We start from the raw sequence: 11,238 nt of genomic DNA, 5'->3' as shown, positions 1-11,238 counted from the left end.
CAACAGTATCATAAAAACGTAGAAGGTAGAGGTAACAGCAGTAGACCTCGTGTCTTTTAGCCCCTGCTTTAAAATAAAAGAAAGGAATAAGGAGATTTATACTACCTTTGAGCTAATAGCTAATTTAAACATTCGTTAGATATAACATAATCACTAGCTAGCACAGTTTAAGCCTTTTATTTACAATAAAGTTCTTATTTTTATAAAGACTTTCACATTGATAGTATTTGAATGATTTGTGTAATATTATATTGAATGAAAAGTTACTTCTGTTTTATTTAATATATTTAACACTTTTTTTTTCAGAATGGCTATAATCTGGTGGCTAAGATTATGCATAAGGTAAGGAGAGTCTTTGACTTTATACGTATTTCTCTTATTATTGAAAAAATACAGATATATTTTTTTTTGTTTTGCTCATCATAGGAAACATAAAATACAATGCATCTGAATTTCATTAACTAATTCTACTTAATTTATATACATATATAGCATGTTGATCTTTAAATGAATTATAGCACTGCGAGTCTAATTTTGTACTCATGTTAATATACAGTTTTTATAGATGTATGCAGATCCTAACATCTTCAAAACTTATTAATGCTTCATGTTAAGGTCGTATATACACTTGTTTTGTTAAAATGGGTTTGTAAAAAAGCACAAACAAGATTCATGATTTCACTGAAACTGTTAGAGACATATTACAAGTTTTTAACATAAAAATAACATAATGATTAGTTATTCCAATTCTTTTTTTGTAGGCTTAACTGTGTAATAGGTTTTGATCTTTAGTAACTTCAAAGAAAGTAAAGGAGGGGAGGGAAAAAAAGGAAGGGCCTTCAGAAAGAAACGGGGATTTATTTCTCATATGCTAAATACGAGTAAACTGTGACTAACGAACGACAGTATTCTTCCCTGCTAAAATATGTTTTCCTTATGTGCGATAACGTGAGGTTCCATATTGTTTGCGGTGTAACGAATGAAATTGAGAACTTTGGGTGAACGTCTATCCATTCATACTCTTCATCTTGTAAAACCCTGTTGACTTCTGTCTTTTTTTGGATATCACGAACGGTTTGTTGGTTGGTTGGTCGAATTTCACGCAAATCTATTCGAGAGCTATCTGGGCTTAATTTAGAAGTGATAGAGTCGATGGAAAGTAGCTAGTAAACACCACTCACGACCAAATCTTAGACTACTCTTTTACCAACAAAAAGTGGGTTTGATCACATTATGACGTCTTTATGGTTGAAAGGGCGATCATGTTCGATGACGGGATTAGAACCACTTACGTGTAGAACATTTAAGAAAACCTATGTTCTTAAAGCAGCTCTACCCAAATGAATTCATAGTAACATATTCATTTTTTATAGAACCGATTAGGCGAAGCTCACGGGACGAGGGAGAAAATGCACCATACTATGAGGAGAAGCGACGTCTGGTTGCCCACATCCTCGACACAATTTGTATACATTTATTGATTCTAATCCGATATGGTTGGGCTACAATAAATAAAATCCCTTTTCTTTCTGAACATCCCTGATAATTTGAAATAAATATTTCAAATACAACTTTACAAATTTAGTTTCAGGTCAGTTGAAACCTACACTTAACGAGTAAAAAGTATTTATCGGTAGCTTATTGTATCTGTACCATTTTATTTCATTATATATTAAAAAATTAACAGTTTCGTCAAACAACTAGAACGACATTTAGGGAGTACAATCCCACTCCACAAAGTTTTTTGTTGTTGTTTTTTTTTTTGCAGTAAACAACCTGAAATATATACTATAAAGATCCTCGCCCTCAAAAATGTAAGGTTCAGAGACCAAGATTCTCTTTACATCTCATTTTGTTCTCGAGTTTGACCATGTTACAAAATCCCAATTTGCTACCATTATAATGAAAGTAGTTGACCTTGATTTTTGACCCACACTCACCAAAAGTTAGTTAATGGGTCCTTGGGAGACACTCAACTTTTGTATCAAATTTGATCTAACCCAAATAACAACTTTTCGAGTGTAGTATTTCACACACAGAGGAGTGAAAACAATACCTCCGCCTTCGGGCAGGGATAATAATGAAAATGCATTGATTTTTTTATTATTTTAACTTAAAACGATAATGTGACTCATTGTGACGCACAAAACACGCTTAATCACATTTTCCCAAAATGAAAATTCAAGCTTTCAGTTTCTGGTAATTAACGTCATAATACAAGCAAATTAAACATAATTATATTTATTACGTACTTTAGGCTCGGTGAAAGCAGTTGGTTATGTGCACCTGAATGAAGGGATGTCGGGTAACTTCAACTGTATTTAATAAATTTTTCTCATTACTCTTATTTCATGACATTTTCGCCCCAGGTAAAAATGGCTAACTAAATGATGTTTCACATCAAAATTGTTAATGGATTATGTGATTTCCGCTTCTAGTTACCATCAGAAATTGACGCCATGACTCTACTGAAGATTTTAAAGGCCTGTTGGAGACGTGAGTATTTATTTTAATCTGAAGATAATAATGAAAATATTTTACCTTTGTTTAGGTAATATTTGCCCTTCTTTAAAAGCTACTCGTTTCTGATTGAGACACTGGAAATTAAGACAAAGAAAATAAATGTTACAATGTACTTAAAAAAGAAAGACAATGAATAAGGTACTCCCCAGTAATTATTACTCTTTTGGTAATTATTGAGTTCATTACGTTCAAACTTTCCCCACATTTCAGCTTTACAGATCCTAGCAGAGAAGCCTACAGTGGAATTATGTCGTCATTTGGTCATGCTCAGAGATGTATCTTTTTTTGATGATTTTATCACGTTTGTGAACAAATATATTTTCACGATTCAATGTTTATAACATGTTTTATAATATACTTAAAAGCAATTAGTCCTTTTAACCTTATCTTTGACATCAATTATAATATACAGAAAATATTTTGGAGTGATTGCTTACAGGAATTAAAATAGGATATTTGAACCGAAAAAGCGATCTTAAACCTAACTCAAATTAGTCCAGTTTAATGCTGAAAAAAAAAACTATGACCTAAGAGTAATGGCGTTCTAATAAAGATTTTCTAAATGTTGTTTTATTATTATTATTTGTTACTGCTCTTCGAAAAATTAAAATAATTGAATACTCCAAACATTTCTGATAGATGGCAGCACCATCCAGTAGTTTACAAAACATAATTAACCGACAAATATATAGTGGAATAAATGTAGGCAACTATCGGTAGTACTTAAATATTATTCTTCAAGTAAATTGGTTGTTAAAATGTTTGCTATGAGATATACACTAAGAGGATACTATGGTGAAAGAAGTCATGATAATTAATGGAGATATATATTTACACCTTTCTACCGTTATATAAATGAAAGAGCATTACAGGATATTTTTAGTTTTCAGCTGGTGATGATGCTTTTCAAACATTGGCTCGATAAGAATTGTAAGAGCAAATCACTACAAAGCTGATAAATAAATATTAAGATAGACAGACAGGTCTTCCTTAACAGCCACCAGCCTATGATAAGTGGGAAAATCATGTGTAAAGACGTAACAGGTCTTCTGTACACACTTCAATTTTGGAGGGTAAGTTCACTTCTTACTTCGGGCTTTCAGGCTCGTCTTTGACTTAGTGACTTTGTTAAATTTTGTGTAAATATGAAGCTTTTCCTAAATGAATAAAACCATATAAGCCGGATTCTAAAATATATGTTTAGTTAGAAATACATATGTATGTATGGATTTGAAAAACGGAAGTTTTTTTTTCTTTCAAAGTTTACAATTATATATCACTCTTAGCTCTTACGTATAAGTGTTTAGTTAAGTTTTGTTTTGTATGAATTTCAATGTCTCCTAAAAACGGTTACGGAGGCAAATATTAACCACTTTATTTTGTTAACATTCATAAGTTTCCAAGCGTTTCGAACCATTTTATTGGATTTATTTCGTGTGCTATAAAGCACAAAGCTACACAATGTGCTAACTGTGCTGTGCCCCACCACGGGAATTGATACATGAATTTTAACGTTATAACCCATTAAGCTTACCAGAAGAGTCACCGGAGGGGAGGGGGCATTAACTTTAGTATTGTCAAACTATTTCGTTGTTGTTGTTTTTTTCATCAGCTATTTTCTGTATGTTCGTTATTCAGAGCAACCAATTTTGGTATAAAACGGGTTCAAACAAGAACCAACACAAAATATAATGTCAGATGAAAATGTTAAAATCTACCAAATTTTGTACCTGCCACAGACTGTCTTTCTAAAACATGAACAACCGAATCGTGGACGAACGAACTGTTTCAACCTCAGATCACTGTTATGGGAGGCAGGTAAGGATTTCATAACGTTATTATTTCTATCTACGTAACACTTAAAAATACGCTTAAATTATGAACTCTCCAGAAGAGTAATAGACAGCTTTCAATAATGAATACGCTTGAATGATTATCAACAATGCTTCGGCTCGTAGGAGGAGGTTATCATCAGGTTATGTTTGATAATCAATTGTAATAGAGGATAACCCGATGATGACCTGCTCCAACGAGTCGAAACGTCGTTAATTAAATATTAAAACATGTTATTTCTCTGTAAGATCCTCATTTTCGTCAAAAAGACTGTTTATCTTGATATTGCTTTAAACTTGTGGTATTTTTTTATTTTGTTTCAGGTAAAATAATTAATGTACCAATGGATAAGCTTTTGGGTTCAGAAGTTCGTTGATGTCTAAACACGACATTGATGAAACTTGTTATCCCATTATTACACATAAAAACGGACTTACCTCTATTTTTCAGAAGTAGACTCACTCATTATCTTGGCTCAAATGTTCTGTGAAATATAACGTGCCTGGCCAGGGAGGATGTTTAATGAAACCGAGATTATCGTGAAAGATAGACAAATTTTATACAGTTAAAAAATAGTAATAAACGATTATTAGTTTTTCAGTACACTTGCAAATGGAACAATGTAGTATTTTATTAGTTTTTTCAGTACACTTGCAAATGGAACAATGTAGTATTTTATTAGTTTTTTCAGTACACTTGCAAATGGAACAATGTAGTATTTTATTAGTTTTTCAGTACACTTGCAAATGGAACAATGTAGTAATTTCAAACTGATGTGCTGCAAAAAACTGAAAATTAGTTAGTCATGTGACTTTCTAGATGTTTCGTGGTAATACCCCCAACCCCACAAGAATCATTAATAAAGATAAAGACCCGAATTGTGAAATTTGTTGTCTCTTCCTTGTTACTTGAATTTATTTCCGAAATGCTGTTTTCAGGAAATTTGCCATAACTTTGCTGTTGCATTAATATCATGTTTTTTTGTGATTACGTACATTTTAAAACTCGTTTTACATTATTGCACCAGTAAATCGAAAATGACGCAAGACATTGACTTATCAGTTTCGTATTAAAATAAATTGCCCAGATGTGTTTGTTGGTTTTATTTCGCGAAAAGCTACTCGAAAGCTATCTGCGATAGCCTTTCTTAATTTTGAAGTGATAGAGAGAAGGCAGCTAGTCAACATCACACACCGTCAGCTCTTGGGCCACTCTTTACCAACGAATAGTGGATTGACCAAAACATTATAACACCCCCACGTCTGAAAGGGCGGGCATGTTTGGCTACTACTTTCAATCCTGCGAACTACAAATCGTGAGTAGAGTACCCAAACCTCCAGTCCATGCCAACCCACCCCCTGACCTCCCCCACAGATGTTCCCTCTTTTTTTTATGAACGTTTAATTTCCTTTCTACATTACAACTACAAAAATGTGTTCATTTTAAAACACTTATACGCTATGGTTGTTTGGCAAGTATTTCATATTTGATAATTGCATCTACTTTTATTTTTATTTGTCGGAATTACACGTATTATCATTCCTCTTTGGCGAATCTTCAATTATGTGTACAGTGAAAAAAACAAAAACATTCTAGATAAATATATACTTAAATGTGTTTAAGTTTAGCAACTACGATGGTGTACAGGGGGATTATGAAAACAGAACGGGTACTTGAAACAGTGTGCATTTCGGAAAGCGCAATTTATATACGAAATATTTTGCATAAATATAGAGAGTTCATGGGTGGTGCATTCCACCGGTTTCTAGGTGAGACGCTAGGGACACCACTATAACTACTATTCGAGGCTGCCATCATCATTTCCGACTACAGTGATCTTTTATGCATGTATGCGAAACATTTCACCCGTGTTTTACACGGTTCATCCAAAAGGCTGTCTCAAGTAACCAGTTCCCCGGATGGCTCAGCGACGAGTCTGAAGGCTTATAACGTTAAAAACCGGGCTTTCATACCCGTGGTTGGCTTACCAAAGATAGACCGTTGTGTAGCTTTGTACTTAATAACAAACAAACCAAACTCACTTTTAGGTTAGATTTGTCTCATCGCAGAGTTACTCAATGGACTATCCGAGCTCTGTCCACCGAGGGGAATCGAACCCAGACTTTATCGTTGTAAGTGCGTAAACTTACAGTTGACCCATGGGAGGGTGACCCAAACTCACTTTACAACCATATTATACTTTGAAATAAACTCTTCTTATTCTCTTTCAGGCGATTCGATTTGCTGATTTTATCCACAAGTTAAACCAAATATTCAGTCATGTAGGTAGGACAACAGATAGCTATACCATGCTAATTGTACGATGTATTCAGTCCTGTAGGACAACAGATAGCTATACCATACTAACAGTACGATGTATTCAGTCCTGTAGGACAACAGATAGCTATACCATGCTAACTGTACGATGTATTCAGTCCTGTAGGTAGGTCAACAGATAGCTATACCATGCTAACTGTACGATGTATTCAGTCCTGTAGGTCAACAGATACTCATACCATGCTAACTGTACGATGTATTTTCACATTCATTTGGTCGATGAACTTATTTTTAGATTTGTAGATCAGTGTGTAACAGTACATATTTCTGATGTATTTAGAAGTTGAATAGTCGAGTACTTAAAATGTTCTAGCTTGAAAGTTAGAATAAATAGTATTTTTCTTTGCAAATTTGTCATCCGAGTTTCATTACCAGACAAGTAATGTTTTTCAGTATGTTTAAAAAAATAATAATATCACACTTACATCTCTCAGACGAGAAACTAAATATATTAGCAACGTTTGACCATAGGCTTAAATCAGGCAGCTCAATTATTTCTTTACACATTGTTCACTAGAGGATTCTATGTTTAATAACTTGTTAGTGGCTTGGCATGGCCAGGAGGTTATGGCGTTTGACTCGCAATCTGAGGGTCGCGGGTTCGAATCCCCGTCCCACCAAACATGCTCGCCCTTTCAGCCTTGGGGGCGTTATAATGTGAGGGTCAATCCCACTATTAGTTGGTAAAAGAGTAGTCCATGAGTTGGCGGTGGGTGATGATGACTAGCTGCCTTCCCTCTAGCCTTTCACTGGTAAATTAGGAATGGCTAGCGCAGATAGACCTCGTGAAGCTTTGCAAGTAATTCAAAAACAAACAAACATGTTAAGCTATGTTATAAGAAGAACGGCAAGGGTTATATAACATAATAAAACACACGTGTTCCTTAACTAGTCAAAGTTTTATTGCTTCAGCAAGCTGAAACTTATAAAATACAAACTAAGATAAACAGCTAAAAGGAAACTCATTAAACTAATACAATTTCAAAATATCATAGGAATTTCACATGAATCAGCTAATAAGTGATTGTAGTTAACTGCGCGACCTGAAGCAACTGTGTGACGTCATATAGAGCATATGCGTAGGCATTTCTACTCACGCATATAAGATCTAAAATAGTTGTTGTTGTTTCATAGTATATTTTTATAGATTAATGTTAATCAGCTTGCTGGTTTAATTTTTGTTTTTTGGAACTTTTGTGCAGAGCTACACAGGAGCTATCCGTGCACAACCGTCCCTAAATTTGAAGTGATAGACTAGGGGGAAGACAGTTAGTCAACAGCACCCAATACTAGCTTTTTGAATAATTTTTTTCTGACTAAAAAAAAAAAGTGGAATTTAACTGTGAAACGTATCGCGCGTTCACGGGCCCAAAGCGTGGATCGCGTATTTGTGAGACGCAAATCAGAAATCTTCGAATTCATAGTTTGGGCACACTATACCACTAGGCCACTATTGATAACGGCTGTTTTCAACCAGAATTTAATAATGACAGTGCATGTTCTTCTAAAATTTTCACAGCGTGTGTATGTTTGTGTGTGTGTCTGTGTACTTTCATGTTTATAGGAGAACATGTCTCAGAGACTGGAGTATATGTTCTTACATTTCAGAGGTACTGTACATTCGGCATTTTTTTCCGACATTTGTACAGATTAATTTAGTCACACAGCTTGTAATTTATTTGTTACAGGAGTCACCGTAAGCAACAAAGTTCTCGAGAGTCTGATAGTCAGATTCGCCAAGAAAAATGTTTTATCGTCTGAAGCCTTCCTCTTAGCACTAGTCAAGCTCTATCTTGCTCACGGTGAGTTGATTTACTTGTTGAATTCAATTAGCATTTTTATGAATGACGATCGGGAATTTTAGTTTTATTGAAACGTGATATAACAAACATAGCTTGTTTGTTTGTAATTAAGCACGAAGCTACACAATGGGCTTTCTGTGCTCTGCCCACCACGGGTATCGAAACCCGGATTATAGCGTTGTAAGTCCCCAGACATACCGCTGTGCCACTGGGGAGCACAAACACAGCTGATAGATATTGAAAAAAATGTTTAAAATCAGTGGATTAGAAGGTGGAACTCACATATTATCTCCTCTACACTCCCCTCACGCTTACTTCAGGCACAACTCGAAAAAAAATATTGTTTTTATTCTGCTATTTTCTTTATTGATATACATACATATATATATTTATGAAGAGCATAATATGTTAGTTATATGCCAGTTTTAGCATTGAAAGGATAAAAAATGTAATTCACAAGAATCTTAGACAAATAAACCGGAAGTAAAAAGCTCTACATTAACCTCAGACGAGTAACACTCGGGTACAAAGTACAATATGGAGATGGTTTAATTCTCACAGCCGTATGTCTGCAGACTTAGAATGCTAGAAACCGGGTTTCCATACCTGTGGTGAGCAGAGCACACATAGCCCATTGTGTAGTTTTGCGCTTGACTCGAAATCTGGGGGTTGTGGGGTTCGAATCCCCGTTCCACTAAACACGCTCGCTCTTTCATCCGTGGTGTGTTATAAAGTTCCGGTCAGTCCCACTATTCGTTGGTAAAAGAGTAGCCCAAAAGTTGGCGGTGGCTGGTGATGACTAGCTGCCTTCCCTCTAGTCTTTCACTGCTAAATTAGGGACAGCTAGCGAAGATATCCATCGTGTAGCTTTGCGCGAAATGTAAAACAAACCAAACCAAACTGGGAGGAAACCAGAACTAAAAATATGTAATTTATAAGCAGATTTTATAAGTTTTTATAATTTATAAGTTCACGTTATTTTTCATCTAAAATTGCTATTTATCGTGATAGCCTGCATTCAGTTGTAGTATATATATATATAAGGAAGTTGTTCATAGTGAAACACGAAAGTAAGAACATTAGGGATAGAATTACAATTTTCTTTTTTCTAATAACAATATTTACTAACCTAGAAGCTTATTTTTAGAAGAGTGTGTATGGGTAAAAGTGTAAGTGATAAATGTTACATCTTTATTGGCCTCTATTTGTGTACAACATCCGTTGTTTGTTTGTTTTTAGAAAGGTACAAGACAATAGAAAAGAAGATGAGAGAAAATACTCTATCGTTGGAAGAGGTAAAGTTTTAATTCTTATTTTACTTTGAGCGATTATTATTTTTTTCAGTTTTTAACCTTTGTAATTTGTGTAGTTACAAAATATGAACATTTGAAATACGTATATGAAAATACAGGTACATAATTGAATAACAGTGAGCATAAAAGCTATTCAAATCGTATTTAATTTTTGTTTACTAATTTCTGACGAGTTTAAGACAATTTTTTGCTGAAAAATTCTATCGAATCGACTAAACTGCAGAGTTTGTTCCAGGGTAAGTGCTAAGATGCTCGAGAATTTTGCTACACCGAAACAGCAACCTGGTGGTGTAAATATAAAATACAAAATACTTGTCATGTGCAAATACAGAAATTCATTATTTTCTCACAAATGTCAATTTTTTTTCGTATTTATGAAATCAAATGTCTTAAAGATGACAAGAATAGCTTCGTATTTAACTTAATAATAATAATAATAATAGTCTTCATTGTTTATAAAGCATTGATTTCTATGCACACAAAAATTGCACGCTTGTAAATTCATACACCAAAGCTATGTACTGTAATTTGTTATTATTTCGAAATACTATGATCCAAGTAACTTTTATGAAATGAAAAATGTATAGCATTTTAATTTGCTTCCTTTAGTTAAAAACTGTTATTTTTATTTGAGTTACGTACGATAACGTTATGGTTTAATTAAGATATTTTGATTTAATGTGGATGACTCGAACTTTGTAGTATAATTCAGACACTGGTAGGTTTCTATTGTTGTATTTCTGATAATTTCTTCTTTCATTTTTCAGATGATCCTGATGACGATCTACTCGTGAGTAATGACATCTACTTTCAAGTAAATAAATGTCCAACTGTATAAGTAATCATTTGTGCAGCAATTTATAGAGTAGTTTCTTTTACAGGCTTTTAGAAACTTTTCCAGAATTATCATTATACTTTAGAGTAAAATATACGTAAGAAAGAACTTCACCGTTCTGTAATCATTTGTGCAGCAATTTATAGAGTAGTTTCTTTTACAGGCTTTTAGAAACTTTTCCAGAATTATCATTATACTTTAGAGTAAAATATACGTAAGAAAGAACTTCACCGTTCTAAAAAAAAATAACCATTTAATAGGTTCTAAATTGCTTGTAAAAACCATTCTGTGGTATCGGAAACGCCCTACATATCAGTTAGTAGTTTCGACAACGCTCTATAGATAGTTAGTTGTTTCGTCAACGCTCTATAGACCAAGTAGTTGTTTCGACAACGCTCTACAGACCAGTCACTAGTTTCGTCAGCGATCTATAGGCCAATTAATAGTTTCGACAATGCTCTATAGAATTAGTGATATTCACAACGCTCATGGAAATAGGTTAAGTGGCTTCGACAACGCTCTGTAGACTTGTTAGTGGTTTAATCCTTCCTAAAGACCAGTCAGTCAATGACTTCGACAACGCTTTAAAACTAGG

General features: G+C 34.1%; 1 protein-coding gene across 1 annotated transcript in view; it reads left to right on the top strand.

Moving 5' to 3' along the window:
• LOC106464879 (calpain-9-like) overlaps nucleotides 1-10,675 on the top strand; it is a 33,035-nt gene extending 22,360 nt beyond the window's left edge. The window contains exons 8-15 of the mRNA XM_022392679.1: nucleotides 307-342; nucleotides 2,439-2,496; nucleotides 2,734-2,798; nucleotides 3,528-3,596; nucleotides 4,263-4,341; nucleotides 8,382-8,495; nucleotides 9,735-9,790; nucleotides 10,576-10,675. Coding sequence (XP_022248387.1) covers nucleotides 307-342; nucleotides 2,439-2,496; nucleotides 2,734-2,798; nucleotides 3,528-3,596; nucleotides 4,263-4,341; nucleotides 8,382-8,495; nucleotides 9,735-9,790; nucleotides 10,576-10,602 — 504 coding nt within the window. The 3' untranslated portion in view covers nucleotides 10,603-10,675. The remainder of the gene's footprint in view (nucleotides 1-306; nucleotides 343-2,438; nucleotides 2,497-2,733; nucleotides 2,799-3,527; nucleotides 3,597-4,262; nucleotides 4,342-8,381; nucleotides 8,496-9,734; nucleotides 9,791-10,575) is intronic.
• The last annotated feature ends 563 nt before the right edge of the window (nucleotides 10,676-11,238 follow it).

This window comes from Limulus polyphemus, unplaced genomic scaffold (assembly GCF_000517525.1).
Source record: "Limulus polyphemus unplaced genomic scaffold, Limulus_polyphemus-2.1.2 Scaffold1769, whole genome shotgun sequence".
Lineage (NCBI taxonomy): Eukaryota > Metazoa > Arthropoda > Merostomata > Xiphosura > Limulidae > Limulus > Limulus polyphemus.
The sequence above is the reverse complement of the archived record's forward strand: the minus strand, read 5'-3'. Positions and strand labels throughout refer to the sequence as shown.